General features: G+C 38.6%; 1 protein-coding gene and 1 long non-coding RNA gene across 2 annotated transcripts in view; one reads left to right on the top strand and one right to left on the bottom strand.

The window, feature by feature from the left end:
* CLVS1 (clavesin 1) overlaps nt 1–23,602 on the bottom strand; it is a 100,524-nt gene that overhangs the window by 52,717 nt on the left and 24,205 nt on the right. The window contains exon 3 of the mRNA XM_039548736.1: nt 12,923–13,097. Coding sequence (XP_039404670.1) covers nt 12,923–13,097 — 175 coding nt within the window. The remainder of the gene's footprint in view (nt 1–12,922; nt 13,098–23,602) is intronic.
* LOC109144803 lies at nt 1,817–23,255 on the top strand. Its single transcript, XR_002045796.1, has 3 exons — nt 1,817–1,849; nt 22,114–22,241; nt 22,705–23,255. It is a non-coding gene; the product is annotated as an uncharacterized LOC109144803 (long non-coding RNA).

The following is a 23,602-nucleotide window of genomic DNA, read 5'->3' as shown; positions in this document are numbered from 1 at the left end:
AGCTAATGATTTCCTGTTAGCTTACATAGCATTGGCTCAGACATTTTTATTGCATTCCAGGATGTGTTTTCTCCCTCTTTGGGGGGAGATCAGGAAGAGATAGTGGCTGTTTGTTTGTTCATTTTATCTATATTGAACAGAATCAGATCTTCAGTTATTTAATAAACCACTTCTCAACAGGAAGCTAATGTTCGATGTGTTGCTGTGGAACTCATTTACATCATTCTGACACAACAAAAAAACCCCCAACTAACCAACCAAAAAAGCCCCCAAAACTCAACCAAAAAAAAAAGAGATATGGCATTAGCTGTTCTGCTTCACAAAATCTCCCATCATGCCAGTGTAACAATACTCCAGCTTGTACAGCTCTCATGTGCTTTGATGATTGGAGAAATGCAGGGGGAAAGTCAGCTCATGACTGAAAAGGTAGATAAAAAGAAAAAACCAAATAATTTTCAAGTTTGCTTGAAATGGTGGTTTGCTGCATTTAGCATGTACAAACAGCATTTTGAGTTCTTTAAAGGATGCAAGATCTGCTTCACATGCAACAACAGCTGAATGGCAAAGAAATCAGAAGGGTTGAAAGTCTTCACCTATGTCACATCTTCCAAAGCTGTCCCTACTGAGGTGACAGGTTTCTCAAAAGAATGTAATCTACACATAAATCAACAGATGTTTCATCATTCGTGAAATGTTCCTGCCAAGAGTTATTTCACATCTTCTTTTAGCGTGCCAACCAGCCCAGATCAAAGAGGCTTGCCTTAAAAACACAGCCTCCAGGGTCTGGGGAGAGGTGGCATGAAGCTGCTCTCTGGGCTTGGACACCACCTCCCAATATACAAAACAACGGAGAAAATGATTTTTGCCTGTGGTTACCACAATCAGGTTAGTTATGCTGGTAACATAATTGAGCATTCACTGCACTAAAATCCTTGATCATTTGCCCCTGTGTATGTCAGAGGCATGGATACTTACTGACCAGTCCAGGGTAATTTGAGTAGACCCAGATCTGAGATACTGCTCTGAGGGGAAACTGCAGCCTGGCAACTAACTTGGAAGTGCCTTTAATTCATGTATTTATTTTCACCAGTGTGAGTGTCCAATGAAACACTCTGCTGTTAAAAGCTAATTTCTGAAAATCATGTTCTGATGCTATTACAGGATTTGTACTAGGTAAAATTTCCAATTAAAAACCAAAAAATCATCAAAGAGGACTAATTTGCAAAATCTCCTATAAGCTGCAAGCTTATTTCCTGACTTTTTGTCTAAACCTGGCATCTTACAGATGTACTTTCTGCATTAGCTTCAAAGAAAAGGAATGCACTATTACAAAGGGTTGGTTTTTTCCTCTTTTTTCCTCCCTATATAAAAACACAAAGCTGGGCAATCCTTAGAGGTAGATACCAAATAAATTTACTCAAGCTAATAGCAACATTCCCTTATTTTGTTGGTTTAACAAACATTCCTGAGCTAATTTGCCTAGAATATCTTTGCAAAACAAACAAGCTCAAAATAGTGCAAGCAGTCAAAGTAAAATACTTTAAACATTTGAATTAATTTTATCACAGATGGTAGGAATTTACCAGTAAAGTTATTTATACGTTCTCAGGCAATACTGTTCAAGCATAACTTATCACTGGAACAGAGGAAAATATGTTATTTTCATTGTCTTTTAAGACAGTTGAAATGGAATTTATTTGCCTTTCTCACTCAGCAAACTGGATAAGAGGTCTAGCTCTTTAAATGCTGTTGTTCCAGTTTCACAGTAGAGAGGCTATAAAACGGGGGTGCTTCATTAAAATACCATAGCTGGCACCTCTCAGAGGCACAGGAAAGGAATATTCACTGAGTAAGTAAGACATTATAAATTATAATTGAGATTCAATTCTCCCAGGGAGAAGAGAAGGTAACTTGTCATTTGAAGTGTTGTGAGTTTCTGAGAGTGGACCGGGAGTTTAGAGGGTATAATGATATCATTAAGAAATGCCCTTGCAAAGCAAGCAAAATTATACTGTGCTGTTTCTTGAAAACCACAGGAACTCTTTATTGTTCTGTCAGCAGAGGTTCAAAGAGCTATGTGACCCCATTAACATTCATTCAGGCATGTATAACAAATTGGAGGGGGGAAATTTCTTGAATAGTTAATTATATTTTGTGTGTTTGAATACCTAACAGTGTTATCTGTAAGAGCTCAGCAGCATGGAATGCACACCTTGCACACCTGGTTTACCTCACAGCTTTATTTTCCTTTTAATATTTAAAGGAGAAGGCAGTATCAAAGGTAGAAAAAGAGTTGGGAGGTTGGAAAGTGGAAAAAGTAGATAATGGCTAGCTGATTTGATGGCTCTGGTTGAATTGCTCTAGTATTTGCAGTCCTTCTTCCATGAGCAGCAGTTGTTATTAGATGACCAGAAAACCCTTTGAACCCACATATCCGTGTCAGATAGGAATATGTGGGGTGATACACTGTAAACATAAGCTAGAATCTTGCAGGGAAATCGAGTTGATCTCATTTTCAATAAGACACAGCTCTTCTGGCCAAACTATTTATTTATTTATGTGTGAAAAGTTGACCAAGAAGCCCTTTCACGCACAGCGGCAAATGACTGCAGTCCCCATGCTGCAGTGACCATTGACTCAGCTTCAGCAAAGACAGTGGCCAGCAACAGAAACTGAAATTTTACCTGTTTGGTTTTGAATGCAAATGTTTATCTTCTTTTTTTTAGAGAGAATGATTGGTAGATATTGTCTCCAATGTTAGCAGAAAGCCCATTCATATTGATTAATTAAGTCAGAAGCTTTATCTGTACCAATTAATTATTTTCACTTACACTACAGATTCAGGAATCCTTATCTCTTTAGGACTGTCTCCTTGCAGCTTTCCTTGCACTTAGCAATGAGATCGATAAATGATGTGATAAAGGCAAGGACCATCAAAAGGAGTTGAATGTTGTCTGTGCTATACTGAGGAGATGTTGTTTCCTCAGAATTCAGTTCAGGTTCTCTGTTTTTCTAAATGATGCCAAACAAAGTTCAGATTGTCAGTGGGACTCTTCATGAAACTTCACCCAGAAGTTGGACTGGGACCTTTTGTAACTACTGTAGATGTCCATTTACATAAACATTCCCACTAAGCCACAGGAAACCCTTTCTTCCAGCCACTGGGTACATATGCTACTGAGCACACTTACTAATTAAAATCTGCTTCTCTTGGAAAATAGAAGAATAAAATTTATATTACCCTTTAAGCCTAGGCAAGCTTGCATTCTATTTTCAGTTCACCAGAATTTCTGCTGTTTTCCTCTGTAATTGTTACACAGCGATTAAGTATTTTGCTCATAACATATATATTCATACTTCTGCCTTTCTTCTGAAAAACTGTTAATCTAATGACCTTCTAAATGTATCTGCTATTTGAAGAATATTTGCATTGTAATTGTACTTGTGTTAGCTATGTATTTTTTTAGCTGCATTTTTATTGCATGTAGATTAGAGTTGGTCAGAAAGCCGCCTCTGAAATGGAAATTATTTTTTATTACCCTTTGGCCTTGCTTTAAACTGGTTCCACTGCAAACAGTTTGAAGCAGTGGGAGTGTGCTCAGAGTGAAAATCAGAACGTACATTCAAATGGTCTAATATGTGTCTACCAGGAAGGGGTGAAAAACACATCCTGAACTAATAATAGGAAGTTTTGAATTACAGGGAAGTAGAGCTACTGGATGCATTTCCACTGAAATCCCTTTTTTCCTCAGAAAATGCCCATTTGCTGAAACCAAAGCTCAGTGGAGGGCAAGGGGTAGAGATGAGGGGAGAAGGAAGTAGGCTGAATATTTCTCTTGGTGTTTCCAACATTCCTTGGAAGACTGTGGTGTTTGAGGTTGACATTTTTGCATCAAGGAACCCCTGCTATTCAGGAATGCTTGTTTAAGTGTAAGGTTCTACACGGTTAAGAAGAGACATAAGAATATTTAAGAACAAAACAGTTCTTCAAGATCTCTAGGCAAATGTTCTAATAGATGTACAAAATTTCCAAAAAGTGCTCAGACATTGAAGGGCATTTTGTGCAAGCCTAGAAAACTCTCTTGAAGTGGAAACAGCCTCCACCAAGACAATGGTAAAAGTTCCATTTGAATCAGCTGGGACTTCACCTCAAATTTACTGAAAGCATTGTAGTCTCTTTTGACCATGTTGGCCATACACATATTTGCCATACAAATATGTATGACCATACAACATTTGAGGAATTTATGAGTTCCTTTGTTGAGGAGGAGATAATAATAGAAGAGGCTTATGTGTGTAGAAATATCCTAGTTTTCTGCACATAATCGTCAAACAACAAGTAGGCAAATGTTTCCAAAAATCACTGCCTTTCTGCATAATTTAAAATGTTTCTGACTGCAGCTTTTTGTCAAAAACTTACACCAGAAATTACCTTGCTTAAAGGAGCAGAATGAACACAGTGTCCTGCCAAGAGCCCTCTCCTGCACCTGTGTGAGCTGAGCTGCTGGGTCTTCCACAGCAGCAGTCAGGGACTTGTGGCCAGTTCCAGCGATGCAGCACGTCCTTGAAGGCACGTGCTAAAGACAGGGCTGTGAGCCAGAGCTGTAAAGGAACAGCTGGTCTGATACTGCCACAGCTGTCCTCTCAGGGGACATGAATTTCAGTCCTGCAGCTGTTAGTGAAGGCTCCAGCAGGAGTCTTCTCCTGGAGAGAGCCAAGTCCTTATCTACCTGTGCTCAGGGGATAATCCATGCCACATATCTCAGTGTACAGTCATATCAGAGTGATGACTCCTTCTGCCTCGACTGCCTCCATCTCCCTATCCACATGTACCTCCATTGCTACCCCACATTTGAAACAAAAGAGCACCCGTTCCAACTCTGTTGTCACACAGCTCTCACTGAACTGTCACTATTCCTCTCTCTTTCTGGTCTAGTCCTGTATATGCAATCCCTTTTATATTTTTGTAATTATGATCTCTGTGTATATTTGTCACAGCAAGAAATTACCTGTAGTAAACACTCTCTTCAGGAAACATTCACTCATGTCCCACGTGAAAAAGGAGAAAGCTTTTGGAGTTGTAAAAGAAGTTAAATAGATACTACAGACTCATCACTCCTGAAATTTTATGAAATTTTGAAGAATGGGGATAATGTAGATTAATGCAAGTACATTAGAGCAAGTTCACATCTTATGAGAGGAAGAAACTTTCAACATGATCTATTTATGCATATGTTGGTGGGAAGGTTTGAGCGTGACTGGTGTTAGCTCTAGCTAATTTTTTATTGTCTACCACTAAAAAACAGCTACTTTGTGTTCTAGGCAGACTTACTGCAACAAACTTTCACATTTCCTTGCTAGGACTGAAAGAGTATTTTCCTCCTTTCTAATGCTTATCAGCAACTTGGTGAGATCTTTATTAAAATGTAGTAACTGGCATAAAAAAAGACCTTCCATTTAACATATGCAGCTTGTCCTTGTACTCATAGCCAAAAGCCCCAAAGCATCCAACCGGTAAACATGGCAGGGCTGATCAATTCTGCTAAGCAGTTAATTCCAGTTTTCAAGTGAAAAATGTGAGTCTACAGCCTGCTATCCTTTGCTTTTTCCTTGTTCCAGTCAGCTCCCTAGAGATGATAGACACACAATGAGCATAGGCCTTCTCTTGCAGAGAGCAAAGTCTGTTTATCTACCTCTTTTTTTATATATAAAATGAGTCAATCCCTCTTCTCATCTCTTATAATTTCTAAGGCTCCCTCACTGGCAGCTCAGAGAGTACTCACTCTACATATCACAACAGCTGCTGGAGACAGATAGCAGGAGCATTTCTGGAATGATTCAAACTGACCTTCTTTCAATGGATACTAAATGCTCCTCATTAGCTGTGACTTCATGTTCAGCCACCCAACACAGGTCTCTAACATGAAGCACATTCTAATATTGGGGGAAAAGGTAGCTAGATAAACAGATTTGGGACCTTTTGATTTAATAAAAAACAATTGGTATGCTTTTTATGTGTACATATATTTTTTTTCATTCAAATACCTGTGTAAATATGAAGTGGACTTTAAATCAAGAAAGTTTTTTTCTACATATGTTTAAGAAACAGAATATTCAATTGCATCGTACAGCATTCAATAAATTCTGATATTTAGCCACTTTCCAGTTGCTGAAGTTCATTAGAACTTGAAGCTGTCTCATTTTAGGAACAGTTCAATCATTCTTACTGGGAGGAGGTCTCTATTTCCTTCACAGACCAGATTTGTAGGTCCCCTTCTGTAGGTTAACCCATTTTTATATAGCTCATATTGCCTCTATGAACATAAGCTTGAGTTACTAGCAGATCTTCTAGAGCTACTAACAAGGACTCTTGTTTGGGAAGCTGCAACGTGCCTTTTGGACATATCAACACACTGTGATTACAACACAGGAACATTCTGCTTTTATATTCTGAGGAAATTGCTTGTCCTCTGGTAGACCCTACTAAAGGAACAGTTATCCATCTTCAAGGACCCAGCCTAGAATATCACCTTTTCCTCAATTTCCCTATCCTGGGGAAGATAATGACAAGGCTCTTGCAAAAATCCAAAATGTAAGTATTTCCCTAATTTTTTACAAGTCTTTAAATTCTGTACATAAATAAGACAAAAAGGTCTGCCTTCAAGTAGGTTTCTTTTTAACAGGGGAAGGGAAAGAGGGACACATTCTCAGCTGCCACAGATCATCATTTCTCTGCAGATGTGCAGAGAACCTCGGACAGTTGCAGTGTCCCAGTAACTGGCCTCAGCTCTCTGCTCACTTCTATCAGCATGAAAGACTGAGGAAAAGCCAAACAATCAAACGAGCAACTTTTGAATCTGCAGTCAGTCTCTCGAGATAAACTGTTAAATCTACATTTAGGGGCTTTTTATATGAGGTGCTAAGGTTTTTTTTGGCTTGTCCTTGTCCAAGCCAGTGGATACATGAGCCTATATATGGTTTTTCTTGCCTAGCTGCTGTCACTGAGGATTTTATCTGTTCTGACTTCAGTAGGCAATGACAGAGATCTCTGTCTTTCTGTTAATACAACCTGTTATAAATACCAGTGAGACATAATAGCATCACAGGATATTTATAGCATAGGCAGACTTAACCTTACACTACAGATTTCTACGGAAGGGCTGAGTGTTCTTCAGCTTGTTAAAATGAGAATTGTCATTCCCTTAAAATTTTCAAATAACAGCAGTATTACGTTCAGAAACTGTGGAAAGAAGAGTTTTATTTATCCTTACTATGCAAGCCATCTTATAGCCTACATCCTTCACAAGAATGAAGAGTTCCACCGGAAGTACTTATTCAGTCAAAGAAATCGCACTTACCTTTGGTTTCAGAGTACAAATGTGTTTAAGCAAGGAAAGAAGAGTCAGTTCCTTGCTCCAGCATCTGGGCTGGTGAGGGAAACATCAAGTTTTCAGAGCAGAGGGCTTGGTGAAGTCTCCAAATTCGCGAGGACTGCCTGGGTTCTGTTCAGATGCCCAGTTTGACCATAACAAATATTAAATTATGCCCATCAACCCAGGTCATGCTGACCTGAAATACTGTTCCATTACCTCCACTTGATTTCAAATTTCAAAAAGCAAGAAATACTAACAATTAAGACAGAAATCAAATGCTTCTTACCACTCATAATGGAATAGATTATTAAGTATTTTTATTCCCAGATGAAAACTAATGAAACAAGCATACTTCCAGACTTTTTTTTCTAGATAATTTTGGAAACCTACTCCACTGTAATAATGCTATTCTGAAAACACAGCAAAGTTCCAGAAAAAAATTGGGTTTGACTTGAAAACTTTTATCAGCTCTAAAGACTCATATTTTCCCACTAAGATTTGGAAAAATAAACATACAAAAATATTACACCTTAGACATAATATTGAACTGCATTTTTTCCCTTCAGGATCTACATTCTTCTCCACATTTTGAGCTGGTCAATATTTTCTGTTAAAGCTCTTCCTTCTCAAATACAACATGAAAAAAATTGATTGTATAAGATACTGTCAAGAGAAAGTAATTTGCTGCTATAATTTAACTGACATCAAGTTTCTTGATCCTACATAATTACAGTAGGAGGAATTTTTAAAAAAATGACTTTTTAAATCTATTGCTCATGTTAGAGATCAAAAAGCTTCATATACCTCTAAACAGGCTGAGTTTTCCATAATCTGGCATCTCATTCTAGATTTTGAAGTGGGATAATCTCCCACTAATAATATCTAATAATATCTAAACAAACCTGTTAGCTTGATTTTCTGATTTCATCTAAACATTAATGTTACTCTGTAGTATTAACAAATGTACCTTTGACAATTTACTAAGAGAAGCTTATACAATTTTCCATTATTTGAAGATTTTTTTTCAAAGAATTTTATCTGTGCTTGTATCTGATCAAAGTGATCTTAAGCCAAGCATCATTGATTTCCTTTCATTTTCTTCTCCTCACAGAAATACCAGCTTCAAATTTTGTCTAGTTTATGATAAACTGAAGGTAGCTTAAAAGAACTAAAGAAATGTAATGGATATCCTAATGTACTTTATTGGTCAAATCTTCTGTCAAGTTATTGCCAATGAAAATCTGGAGACAAATTCCTATTTGCAGATCTCAGTTGTTCCCACTGCTATTCACTGCAAGGACTGTGAAATTTGAATCAAAGCCCCGTTGAACCCTAAGATCACTCCTGCAGTGATTCATCATTGTCACAAAGTAGGAATATGGTTTATTTCTTAGGAGTCACTGTAATCACATTTGAGTACACCTGGGTGTGACAGAACTATCAGAGAAAGAAAGAATACAGCCAGGAAATAACCATTCACCCTATTTCTTGTTTCAGTACCTTGAGACAGCCTTGGGGCAAGTTACCTAAGGCAGTACTAGGTACTCTGGAATGCAAACCTGATCTTCAGGTCAGTTTGGAATCCAGTTTGGTGATTTGTGCCATAAGTCATTCAGCTGGGTCTTGGTAGACCATGGCCTTCTGACTTGGCTTTCACCAAAGAAATGGCAGGTGAGGTCAGACCTTCTGCTGTTTTGAAGGTTTTGGCAGATTTCTGGATGCTATTGAGAAGTTATTGCATTTCAGTTCAGAGTACCAGCTGGGGGAATTTCTAAATTGCTATGTGCATGCGTGTACACAAACTGCAGTACACAGCTCTGGTGTTGGAAAAGGCAGGAACAAAGAGTGTTTCTTTATACTCATTGCTAGCAGCACCATAAAATCAAAAGTCCTGTCTGGAGGCAAACCAACTACATCCTCAGAGCAGAAGCCAGCCAGCCTTAAAAAAAATGTCTGGGCTTTGCTGAACATGAAGGCTGTGTTCACTGTAACACTTCAGCCTTGGTTTCCAGGATTATTAGAGGTCTTCAAATACAGTGGTCAGTAGCAAACACCCTGTGTACTAAGAAGGGACCATTTCTTACACATTTCACCTGCATCACTATTGTAACACGGGTTTCTGACCTTTGCTATTGACCTCTGATGCTTCTAATCTGTTATGCAAAGTGCCAAAAGATCAGTCTCTGGTTAACTTAAGCCACAATTGAATTTTGTCTGCAATCATAGGCTAATTATAAGCTCAGCATGACATACAGAGAACTGTAACTTCACAGACGAAGAAAACAGAGAAAATACATGCAGTGAAGGGGAAAAGCTGTTCACATTAAAAGAATGAAGATTAGAAGTGAAAACTCAGAAAGTTATTGGAAAAATAGATTTATTTTATACACATCTCTTTCCCCACCCTTCCATCCATATGACAATCTTGTGTTTAATGTGTTAAAATTTAAGAGATCTGTAAGGTCTAGGAAGGAGTATGGCATGAGCTCAAAGCATACAGTGACAATTGTCTTGTGCTAAAACAGCAGAGCTTGTTAATCAGAGATGATTTAGGCACTACAAAGACATTTGTCCCCACACTGCTGTGACATGATGAGAATTGCCATACTGTACAAATACTTGTTTAGCAATTTTTAGGTCATTAAATAATGTAACTGAGATATAATGAACTGTCTTGTGTGATGAAATATGTAGAGAAATCCATACAGAGCAAGGAGTAGTATTGAGCAAAATGTGTATTCAGCAATGTGATGATATAACTCCTACTTCATCTTTCTAAATATTTACAGATTTTACAGGATTTGGAACTGAACAGCCTATATAATAGCAATATAATAATTTCTGCCATCAAGTCCACCAGATTTGGCTAGTGTTTGTTTTACAACTCAAGATGAATTAACATATACGCCTGTGTAATGCTTGTTGTCTGCACTTTAGTGATAATGCATTGTAGCAATGATTTGAGGAAAAATAAATTGAAGACAAATGCAAAACCACTGAACTGCCAATAGATAAATTGGCTGAAAGCAATTTGAAAGTAAGAAAAACCCCAAAGGCATTAATTATTAAACACTATTTGTGTTTTTTAAGTAACTCTATATGTCAAAATGGGATGGTCTGACACACTGAATGAGATGTGAGTTTAAAAAATTACAGGAAAATTCTTTGGCTGTGGCATTAAAATTGCCATTACATAGTGAAAGGCTAAAAGTTCCTGGCACAGACAGCAACATATGAACATATGGGTTCAGCTCCAGGAGAAATTGTATGAGAGAATTATTTTCCTTCCATCCACTTAACTAGACTTACACAGGACTTAATATAACCCAAAATCTCTTCATAGAAAGGAGGACTTAGATAGCCATGTAATCTGTCTGTCTGAGGATTTGTACATGCACAGCGCCTTAGCTATGAGAAAAAACAAGGAACTGAAACAATCTGCTCTTTTTTTTCAGACGTCATCATCTCATGGGAGCAGGACCTGAATTTTTTACTTTCAGTGCCCTCCAATGCAGTGACTCTTTTTCTAAAGTATGTAGGTCTCATCTGCATTTCAACAACATTTTACGTAAATTTTACCTTAGGATGGCACTAGTTCTTTTAAAATAATAACAGAACAAAGTCTCAATGAAAATGCTTCAACAGCAATGGTGAGAGCCAAAAAACCAAACTAAAAAGCCCTCACCATCATTGTTTGCTAAATATGTGCTTTATAAGCATGAATGACTTGCTTCTAAAACTGGTAAAAAGGAGTGCAGCATTCACAACTCCTACTACTCCTACTACTCACAAAGCCAGTGGCTAGTTAAGTTTAGGACATGTTATCCCAATTTATGCTTTCAGAGAGAGTCAAATTTCTACTAATCCTGGAAAAAAACCAACAGTAACTTGACTTTAGATAAGAAATGAAATGCATGCGCATACACAAGAAAGACAGGCTCCTTATATCGCCCAGCACAGGATGTCAGGCTAATGACAGAATCATAAGATCAACTTTGGTACTCCCAGACTTCAGTACTTCCAGAAACATACTGTTGCCAACAACTGCAAAGAAACTGCAAATAAACTGCAAATAAAGTGGCATGGCCAGATATCAGATGGGATGAAGGCTGGACTGGCCTCTTACTGAAGAGATGGAAAAGCAAAATTTGTACAGGCACAAGGACACCTTGCTAGAATTTGATTTACTTATGAGTGTCACTTGGCTTTATCTTCCTTCTGACTAGAAAGTTTTTTTGAACCACAGAATGTTAATTGGTATGAAGTGATAATATCTGCAGGAGAAGATAAGGTATTGTCCTAAGGACTAATTGCACAGCTTGACTTCCTAATTTGTTAGAATAGATGAAAAGTCCTCACAAAGGGGAACACAGGCTTAAAACTGCTGGCAGATTTTTCTACCTCATTTTTGAATAATAAAACAAAGTAGACACAATCATGATCTACTTGTAGATAATCTGCTGGTCAAAAAATTAGTTGAACAAATTGTTCCTTCTGGTATGCAAGTTAAAATAAACATGCACACACCAGAGAGAATTATTATTGAGGTGTTTATAAAAGCAGGATATCTTGTAAGTACTAAGCAAGAAAAATCCAATCACTTATCTCTCCTTTTAAATATGTAGCTACATGAAACATGTGGTCCTTAAGCAAGCTGGTATAAGGCTGAAGTCATCCCTGCTTTGAGCAGGGAGTCAGACAAAGTGATCTCCAGCATTCCTTCCAACCTAAATAGTCCTTGGATTCTATTAAATGTCCTCAAATAGTAAGGTTATGTAAAATTACTTCAGACCTAAAAGTCCATCTCAGGTCTAACACCAGAGATGCGATCGGACTTTAGTGGAAGGGGCCGAAGTCCTCTCTGAGCACCACAGTTTATCCTCATCCTCAGGTTGCCCCATCCTCAGGTTGGCCCATCAGTCCCCAGCTGTCTTGTCCTGGCTTTCTACCTAACCCTGTAACAGCAAGTGATTTTAGCTTGCTCCCATTTATCTGCAAGCACCAAGTGGATGTGCAGCCCCTAAACAGTCTGAACCATAATGTACCAGGATCCTGTGTGACAAATGAAGGCAGTCAGAATGAGGGCACAACAGGGAGCCTGTCCTCCCTCTTCCTCATTTCCATCCAACACAACTGCATCCCCATGAACACAACAGCACACTTCCATCTGCTGAGCGAGCTGCTCTCATCTCCTCTTACCCTCCCTCTACATTCACATGTGCTTGCATGTGGACTTCACACTCCAGAAGGCAGACACTGCTGGATTTTAATCCCCCCGAATTCTCTGATGGATTAAACCTCAAATCTCTAACCCTTCTTAGTGCTGTGGTAAGTAATGCACATACTGGCTACATTGATTTACAACTGAAATAAAAGTGAAAGACAGACAAAATGAGATGTCTGAAAATCAATCTATGCTGGAAGTGGATGGGACATGAAAGCATTCTGGATTATGTTCTCCTCCCTTCACTTTGCCCAGTGCCTGATGAAGCAAAAATCACTGTCTGCAGCAATAAAAGTTGCAGGTATGTGTGTTACCCTCCACCTACCTGTAACCCTTCAATGGCCAGTTTGAGGATAGATGGTGTAAGCTTGGAGGCTTGCTTGAAGGAGAAGTTGCTCCAGTCTATAATTAGAATGAAGCCATTTATCTGAAGCTCCTGATCTTCAATGAGCACTTCCAAGGAAAGAAGAATAGCCCGAAGGATATCTATGAAGGAGTTCCTAAAGCAAAAGCAGAAAAAAAAAAATCAATGGTTGCAGTTATCTTCAAACCTCAAGATACTCAGTTTTGCTGTGGGTGGGGCATGAGCAAGGGACAGGGATTTATTCTGGTAGACTTATCCTGAAAAAGAGTTGTTTCAGAGGTGTCTTTAAAGAGCTCCTGCTCCAAAACTGCTTGATGTGATAAATCCTGCTCACTGACAGATAAAATAAACAATGAGATCTCAACTCTGCTAGCAGTCCTTACTATAGATTTTAGCTAAGCTACTTGGGAAACTATTTGTCTGTGATGAAATTAAACAAATTCTAGCTATCAGTTTAAATCCTTGCTCATTTAGATATACTTTACCAGCTCATTGTTTGTTTCCCTTCTTTTCAGAAAATGAAATAAATCAGTACAATATTAATATAAAAGATATCATTACAACTAGGTTCTGTGCCTTCCTGCTTGAGTGTAGGGAATGATCCAAAGCTTTACACAATAAAGTTTGACAGTTGCCTTAGTTTTGCAAACCAAATGCAACATGAAAAATGGCTGCATCCACTCAAAATGAGAACTCTTTATTAATTATCAGCTACAACAGACTGTCTGGAAGGCTTCCCTCAGCTCTGGGAGAATAATTAAAAATCTTGGAGGTCATGAAGCATATAGCAAGTAACGGAGAAGAAAATATTGAAATACTTTCCTTAATGTGAAAGTCTGCACTGGGAAGCCTGGGCCGCTCCCTGCTTCCATTTTCTCACTACTTCCATTTCACAAAAGCAAGAGTTGGACACTTTAATGATTTAGTCCATATTTATACCTGAGTAAGCTGAATCAAGTGCTCTCCTCATCTCTCCTTCCCATTAAGATGATTTACAAACAATAGATTCTATTAGAGAGCGACAAGCAAGGAAAGCTTCAGAAAGTGCAACATAACCTTGTGTAGAGTGAAATTGTAACATACTGCTAGTGCAATCTGCTTTACCTCAGCATAATTCTCAAGTTTTCATGAGGCCTGAGGTCTTTTACAGGGAAGGTTCATACCATGTTCTCCCATGGAGATTTTAATTTAGTTATTTTCTGCTGTTTTCATTAATATAAAACAAGTCCTCCCAAACCTTCGAGAGCGTTGTTTCAAAATCTGCCTGAGAGAAAAAACGTATGTGCAGTCAAAACAAATTTCTCTACCATCAACCTCTACCCCTGAATGGCATCAACACATGGTAAATTTCTATTAAAAGTAAATGGTGAAGTGTTCTCTGATTCTTTCTGTTTTCTATCAGCAGGTTTTGAGTGGAAATGTTCATTCCTTCTCTAAAGACCTGATCCCTGGAAAAAGCTGCTTCTGCACTCTGCCTTTCTGCAAAAGTCAGAAGCTTCTCTAAAGTAAAATTTCTGGGCCAAAAAATTGAGCTTAAAGATATCTAATATTGTTCTTGCTGCATACCAAGTCACCTCTCCCTCATTTACAGTCACAGGGCAACCTTGACCTTTTCAAATCCTATGGGGAAGCTGTGCTAAACAGCTAAAAAGAAGGAGTATTTCCTTAGCAACATCAGGTGAAGGTATACTGATTGGATTGGCAATTGGCATGTACTTGTAGTCTAAATTTATTTTGGAAAACTGTGATATACTACCTACTGCTTAGCTGAAATGGATGATGAGTTTAAAGCAGCAGCATCAGATGACTACACTTTCAACAGTGAAAAAAACAAATATGCCCCTAGACCGTATCTACTTAATATATCCTACACTACCCCAGCATCCTCCTTCAGGGTGGTCAGCCTTTCACAAGAACTGCCCCATGGAAGCTCCCAGACATGTACGGTGGCTCCAAAAGTGGCCTCACATACATGCCAGCCTTCTCTGCACTCTTGTTGGCATCAATTCAGAATGATATCCTTGACTGGCTACACTGGTGAAGACAGAATAATCATTACCTCAATCCCAGAGCTGCAAACTTCAGAATGAACTGAATGGTTTTTACTACCAAAGGTGTGAAAACATGGCCACATTGGGACAAAAAAAGGCTTCATCCTTCATTTGTGGGAAAAAGTTTTCTTAGGAGTACATTCAAACTTATATTTGTGATCCTGCTACCAATGATGATTTTAAAGTCTGTGTAATGATCCCAGTGGAATCTGGAAATGGTAGATACAAGGCATCTTCTGTAATCCACTCAAATGCTAAATGACAATGGAAATATTTCAATGTAAAATCTTCCCCTCGGACTCTGTGCTGAGGAATTCTAGTCTTTGTTTGAGTGTCTACATAAATTGCCAATTTATCATGCAATAACCCATCTGTACTTCCTTGTAGAAGTTCCCCTTTCAGTAGAAATTATTTACCTGAGAGACAACTCTAGCTGTCCCCACCTACATCCCTCCCCTCTCTATGTATTTGCAATTTGAATACATGGTGTAGGAAATAGAGTGAACACAAAGACGTTTTTCTGGTGAGTACAGGGAGACATGAAAGCAGCCCACAAGTGCTCCAGGTGGGTTGTTTGCAGGCACACTGTTCCTGCAGAGTCTGGATAGAAATCAGACAGAGTGCCAATTGAGGCTGAAGCCCTCTGCTCCCTAGTCTCGGGGCTTTGAGACAAATCATTCCGCTCTGTGACTGATTTGCATCCAAATAATTTTCTATGCATGAACACAGAACCACTTTTTATTAGTCCATCTCTTTTGTTCCTTAATGTTCCCTTCCCCTCCTCCAACCCCCCTCCTCACCAGTTTAACCCTCTCACACAGAGAAAAAAGCAAAATAAATTACAATTACACAAAGGGAAAAGTGTAAGGTTCTGTAAGGATTCAGTATGGAGCCTACTAAAGTGAGCCACTAATGAGTTACAAAAGATTTGCACAAGCCCCAGAAAGACAAAAAGGAGGAGAGAGAGAGAGTGCCTATCTGCCTTGGCTGAATGGAAAGGTACCACAAAAGAGGCTCTTCAAATACCCTTTGGAAAATAGGAAGTTAGCTCAACAAAAGCTAGTGGTAAGGAACAATAATGTAACACAAAAAAATTAATATGGTTTAGCTGAGGGATTTGGTGGGGAGATTAGCCAAAGGCATAACATGAAAATAAATAAGAAGAAATTACTTAATTATAAGAGGTGTAAGCAGTCTGTGAGAGAACCAGAAGGCTCAGTGGAGTACCAGGGTGCAATGGGAACAATTAAAGGGGATAAAGACATTGGAAGGAAATTAAATGATCTACTTGCATGTATCTGCCACCAGTCATTTTGAAGAGATCTGTGGATAACAAAGCTGAGGGACTGTTGGAAAATAAGGGGTCAGATAAGACATACTGAAAGAAAGCAATACATTTTGGAGAAGACAGCATCAGTAAAGGCTTTTGACATTCTCTTTCTGAATAGCTAAGCACAGACTGTGTTTTAGGCATGCTAAGGAAATTAATTGGATTATTCAGATAGTTAAAATATGAATGTACAGAAGTACTGGCAGCCGAAACCATTACAGTTGTCTGGTAGTAAGCAAAAACAAACTGTCACTATAAATCCTGACTGTCCCACAAGACAGCAGGCTAAAAAAGTTTGGACCAGTGCCATTATCTTGGCAGTTGCAGACAATGCAGCTTAACATCCATAAGTTAGCATGCAGTAAGAACCTCTCCCCTCTAATATTAAAAAGGTGGCCAAAGCTCTATAGCATTTAGCAAGCTGAAAACATGGCATAGATACAAATCAAGTAAGAGACCACATCTTGCCTTGTTCCTTCCATACACAAAAAATCACCAACAGAGAGCAAAAATCCATATTTAGCTTCTAAGTGGGGAGAGCTAGCACTACCCTGCAAGGAGGATTCCCACCAGGAGTGAAACACAGAACAGGAAGCAGAAAGAAGGACCAGAAACACATCTTCAGGATGCCCCAAATTATTTGAGCTAATCCAAGTTCAAGAAGCTGGTTGCATCTTGAAGTCTGTGTTTAGTTTTGGGCCCCTCACTGCAAGAAGGACGCTGAGGTGTAGAGCAGGTCTATAGAAGGGTAGTGAAGCTGGTGAAGAGTCTGGACCAGAAGTCTTGTGAGGAGTGGCTGAGGGAGTTGAAGGTGTTTAGTCTGGAGAAAAGAAGGCTCAGGAGAGACCTTATCACTCTCTACAGCTACCTGAAACAAGGTGTCATGGTGAGGGTCAGTCTTTTCTCTCATGTAACAAGTGACAGGACAAGAGGAAATAAGCTTAATTTGTTCCAGGAGAGGTTTAGATTGGATATTAGGAAAAGCTTTTTCACTGGAAGGGTTGCCCTGGAGACATGTAAAGACGTATGTATGCGGCACTCAGGGGCATGGTTTAGTGGTGGACTTGGCAGAGCTGGGTTAACAGCTGGACTCGATGATCTTAAAGGAATTTTCCAGCCTAAATGATTCTATGATTCTATGAAAAGCTTAGAAGGGGAGACATGAGCAACACAGCAGATCCATGCAGGTGGACAAGGGAGAACCCAGGAAGGCACATTTTTAATTGTTCCCAAACACAGCCAAAGTATGTTATTCATAAAATATGAATAAAACAAAGCCCCTGGAATCCAGTCAACATTGGGTTTTGAAAAGGTGAACATAAATCATATGAAGTCATTTATTCAATCAGATTAAATTCTCCTTTCTGCTCATGAACTATTGATAAGAAAGCCCTAGCTTCCATTAATGTTTTCTTGGAAAACCTTTGTGGTTTTTTAATGTGCGTATTTATTTTAGAAAATTAAACCTCACCCCTGCTGAAATCAGTACCAGAAATTATTAACACACAGTCCTTGAGGATTCATGTCTTGATTCAAACCCATGATCATGAGTAACTACCCTGCCTCTCTGCATCAGAGGGAAATGGTAATCACTCTAACTGCTGCAAGACCTGATCTTCACAGCTTATCACTTTTGGTGAGGAAAGGTCTCTCATATGAACCATGCACCATGCAGGGCAGCCCCTGGCTAAAGAATAGCCAGGAAGACTAAGGTCAAAATGAAGAATCATAGATGAACATGGTGACTCACTTGACTAATCCTGCACTAGAGAGGATGAACAGCCAGAAGAGCTCACAGCTGAGTCATGCACTGAAAAAGGCTTGTTTGTCTCCTCTGTCTGAGGTCTGAATAGCACATATATGTGCAGAAATTAGCAAGGCTTGCCTGTGATTCACAGAGGAAATGGGTTGCATTAGCAGCAAATGCTCACAAAGAATATTTTGACCTGCTGTAGGTAACTCTTCATAGAACAATTCAAAGCCATATAAACTTGTTATCTGCAAGAAATATGAATAATTCACTGACATGCAAACCAGAAAAATTATTACACAACAATATGAGGGTATTTTTCTTACTTTGTAGGGTACCAAACCCTTCTTTGTCATGCCCAAGCTAAATTACATTTTTCTTTTTATTTCTCTGTCAAAAGAGAATACATGCACAGGAAACTCCTACTGAGTAAAACATGGGTTGCATTAAGTTAATGTCAGAGCTCCAAATTAATTCTTCTGTCGCATCCAGTGTAGCTATCTTTGGTTGTTCCAGTATGTCAGCTTCAAACAAACATCTCCCCTGTTTTGTAACGAAAAGATAGCAAGATTTTCCCCACAGCATCTGTGTCATTCTATGAATAAAATTCACAAGTAACTTTACATCCGGGACAACAGACTGGATAGATGAGTGTACTGATTTTTTCTTCAGAAGTGCTTCATCCAGCAATGCATTGGATACAAAGAATAGCATAGACTGAGCTGAGACCTGAACTGTATTTAACATTTCTAATGTTAGAAATGCATGGCTTAATTTATAACTGAATGAAGGCCATATACACACAGATATCTGGATGGCTTTGAATTCCTGCTTAGAATGAGCTGGAAGCCTCTGCCACAGCCAGTGAAGAGGAAATGTAAAAGCCTGAGAAAAAAATTGCATCATTTGTTTTTATCATGCAAAAATTGCCTCTCAATGACTTCCTTAAAAAGATAAAAATTTTCCCTTGTTGTGTGTCTGCTAGAGGTTCTTGTACATAAAAGTATGATGAGGTTTTTTGCTGTCACTTTCCACTTCAGTTGGACTCCATAGCAACCAACAGCCCACGAATTACATACTCCGCATTCAAGTCTGTGTTACGAATCTCCTCCTACATGCACTCATTCATATTGTGGGCACCCTCACCAAATGAATACTTTGTCCCTGATGTTAACGTGACTGAGCAAGGACCCTTTTTTACAAGTAATTCAGCTGACAAACAGGGACCTTCAGAGCCCCTGTGCTTCGGGAGGGAAAGTTCTGGTGGTCGGGCTCTTCACACACATGATAGAACCAGCTTCCACCAGAAAGAAGGCGGCATCTGTTCTTCCCTTTGCCTCAGCCCACAGAAGTGTCACACCATCTAGCAGGGGATCAATCCAAGATCAAGCACAGAATTGTTACACCCCTGAGAGCTGAAAAAAATCCCTCCCAGAGCTCTCCAGAAATTTGATCCCAATGTCATGCTTGAACACTGTGCAAATTTCTCTGTTGAGAAGGAATGAGTGACAATCACAGGCAGTGTGTTATGATATTGTGGAAATTATCAAATGCCCTATACTACACCACCTAACTGCAATCAATAAATCAGTTTGACAGAGCCACTGCTGTAATTTGCCTGGCTATTCCCAAAAGCAATGTCCCCTGTGAGGAGCATGGGGAAGACAGGCAAAGAATTCATTCCAGCACGAGCAGAGCCAGGGAGTCTGTGGTGATTTCAGGTTAGTGGCCTCCACTGTTAGGAATTTAGGAGATGATGTGATAACACACAGATCAGGATCCTGTTTAGGAGGTAGTTTTTAATCTCCTGTTGTGATCTCACCAGTGTTGTGATGGTTTCCTCAAAGCACAGCTGCAGTAATAATGAACAAAACAAATAGCTGGTGCATGAATGGCTATGGCTAGAAGCATTAGGATTGATGACCTCTGTTGTTTATTTTACTCTGTGTGATTGCAAAACTTTTTCTTATTCCCTCTTGGCACTACAATACATCCTTGCATCACACTAAGCTATTTGCTCAATTTCTTGCACCATTGCACTTCACAAGCTAAGTTTTCATTACAGAAAGGGAAAGGATTTTCTTTTGAACATTATGAAGCTACTGTTTAATCACTGAAAGCAATTATACATCTCTTTTGCTTTGTTGTTGGAAAGTACAAATGGCATCACTGATTCAGTTTCTCTGGTGTCATGTTTCCTCTATGTGAGTCTACTATGTCCTCTCTAGTTGTATCTCCTCTGCATCTTCAACATCTTCCCATCTGAAATAGCCCTGAACTTTTTTTTTCTCTCCTGATGCAATTACCTCTCTTGTTCATAACACTAATGAATTATTTTCTTTTTTTTTTTTTTTTTTTTGCCAGATAGTTATATATTTTTACATCCCCTTCTTTTTGAAATAATAGTGTAAAGTGAATTTCATATTCAAAGTGAGTTTGGAATATCAGCATGCATAAAAGAGTTCATTATCTTTTCCTATTTATTCTCCATCTCATTCTTAATGCAGCCTAACACTTAATTAACTTTTCTGACCGTCACTGCACAACAAGTACACTTCTTAATTGTACTGTCCATAACAACACGAGGCTTTTCTTAAAAGGTTAAAAGTAATTGAAAATCCAGATGAAACTGCAGAGTTAAGAAAGGGTGAAGGATCTGCATATCAGATGTGGCCACATATTAAAATCCAACATTTTCTTGGCCTTCATTGCACAATACTGCTGCTTTTCTAGGTCATTCTAGAGTTTTCCACAATTTTTGCTAATCCTCACTAACCTACATGACTTTCCATTTATTTTTTGTCACACCACCATTTACCTCAGCTGTGTCTACCAAAAGACTATTACTACTGGGCATTATGATGCCACATAATTCTGCCACTTGCAAATCCTACTCTCTGTCTAAAGTATCAGGACCCCTTCATCTGTATATCTTAAAAAACTTTACTAAAAAGTTCACTGGAAGATCTTTTATTAGCTAACCAAATGGCATATTTACATATTTTACGTTAAAGGATTCCAAGAAAATTATCTAATTGTCCCTTTGCTTGCAAACAGTCATTCTTACAGCAGACTTCAGTGATGACTAGATCAAATAGTAAAGTTAAAATCAAATAACTGTTCACCAATGCATGTGTTTTGAGAGTGCTGTGTTCAGAATGACAAAAGTCATATTATCGTTTGTGGACATGCAAACAGCACCTGGTTACTCAGTCCAGAAAGCCTTGAAAAATGTATCTCTTAAGAGATACTGGGTAAGAGGTTACCAAGACACGAGAGGAAGTGGCAAAAAGTAGAAATGCAAGTATATCCTAGCAAATACCTAAACTGGCTGCTAAATCAGGCAAACAGCATGCACTTGGCTTATGCCTGTGCCTAAATCTGGGCAGTGAAAGTAGCAGGTATTAGAAACATGTACAAAACTGATGTCAATCACAAAAAGGTTTATAATTTGTTTTAGTTGGAGCCTTTCAGGCCACATAAAAGACAGACATGAAAATATTCTAATAATTTCTTACAAATAAATTAAAAAATGTGTCAAGTATTATATATCATAGAGGTTTCCCACTGGAACAATAAGCAACTTTGATACAGCTGACAAGATGGAGGAACTTGATATTATTGATGTAGAAATAATCACTGGGGAACAGATGCAATGAAGAGTCATAAGACAGCAGTCAAGAAAAAATTAACTGCATGTCTCTGCAGAAACAATGTTGAAAACTTGTTATAATGATTCAAGCAAACAGGAGAGAAGGACCGAAGAAATGAAACTGTGTAGATTTATGAAATAAAGACTGATAAAAGTGTATAGAATCATGGTGCTGCTAGCCACAAAGAAACCACTTTGCACAATTATGCTGAAAAGGATATACGGTGCCAAGAAGCTCAACAAAAATGAGCATTTTCATCCTAGCCACTTTTGAGTGGATCATATTTCATGCAACTTCATTGAAGAAAGTGAAGGAATGAATAGCAAATCCATTCCCCCTAAAAAAGCAGATTTATTTTTTCTCCACAGAAAGAGTAAATAAGCCATTTCTGTAGAAGACTGCAGACTTTACAGAACCTTTAGCAAGATAAAAATAGGTTGTGATCCAACCAACAATGAAGAGCCTGGTGACATGTCACCAGTGAAATTGGAAAAAGGTATGTCTTTTTACTCTCATTCTCCATGTTTGCCCCAGAGTTCATTGGGTATCCAACCTCCTATGTGGACAACACCTGACAGAAGTTGCTTTGGGAGGTCCAGGTTCCACTGGCACATGACTCCCCAATATGTCAATCAACAAAAGTATGATAACTGAATGAATTTTGTAAGCAGCTGGCAGAAAATGAAAATTATGGAAAGACACCATCAGTCTCCACTATACAACACTGCAGTAGAAACCTTAGGAATTTAATTCTATAGGCAGCATAAATGACAGCTACTGTAAGAGCTTTGGTGGGTGCAGCGGTTGCCCCTTTTGAAGGGGAATTACTGAACACAGAGACCAACTATCATCAGTGTTCTATGTGGTGTTACAAGCCTTGTATGGATGGCAGCAATGAAGCAAACCTAAAGCCTAATGAAAGCTAAAAATATTTTCCTGTGGATTTTACTACCATTTAGGCCGGATTGGTTGGGTTTGAGGAAATAAAAAATGTTGAGATCCTGAGACGGCTTCCACCACCTGATGCTGTGAAAGTGAGGATGTGAGTATTTCTGGGACACACAAGGTTTCTTTGAAAAAAGTAGTCCTTTGGAATGAGTTGGGGTTTTGGGGGTGTTTGTTTGGCCTTCAAGTTGCAAATTATGGTTTTCTGAGAGAACTGAATGACAATGGGAAGAGATGTGAGCCTAGCATGACTCCCCTGAAATTTTTCCAAAACAGCAATCTGAACGAATTAATGTTACTGGCCCACCTCACTTAGAAATACAACAGTGCTGAGACTGGCCTTCTCAAAGAAGATGACACAATTATGGAACAAAAATCTAAAAGTTGAGGCTGCAAATTGAAAATTAGAAACTGCCAGGATTGCAGTTGTTTTCAAAATGCATCCTGTGCAGGATCAGTGGACAAAATAGGCTAGAATCAAATTTTAAAGCATAATTTTAGATAACCACAAAAGGGAAAATTAAGCTTATTTTAGAACTCTAAGATCAATATTCATAATTTTTGAGTACTTCAATTTATGTGAATGCAGAGGCTAAGTACATTATTTCTCCATTATTTAAAAAAAAAAAAAAAAGAGAAAAAAAATCTGTCAATCTACCTGAAGCAATTAATCAATGCTTTATTTATATTTAGTTATCTGGATTTGAAACCTTGAATTTCTGAAATAAATTCTGCCTTTTAACTAAGATATATAATTCCATGATCTAGCAGCATGAAGGATTTTTCTTGAATGGGATGGGGTGGACTTTGGTGTAACATGCTAACAGCAAGAGTGTGTAGTAACTGCTTAAGCTGAGATCCCAAAAGCAGCAGAAACAGAAGTGTGGAGCCTTGTATTGGATGTATGGTAAT

The sequence above is a fragment of the Corvus cornix genome, chromosome 2 (genome assembly GCF_000738735.6).
Source record: "Corvus cornix cornix isolate S_Up_H32 chromosome 2, ASM73873v5, whole genome shotgun sequence".
Lineage (NCBI taxonomy): Eukaryota > Metazoa > Chordata > Aves > Passeriformes > Corvidae > Corvus > Corvus cornix.
The sequence above is the reverse complement of the archived record's forward strand: the minus strand, read 5'-3'. Positions and strand labels throughout refer to the sequence as shown.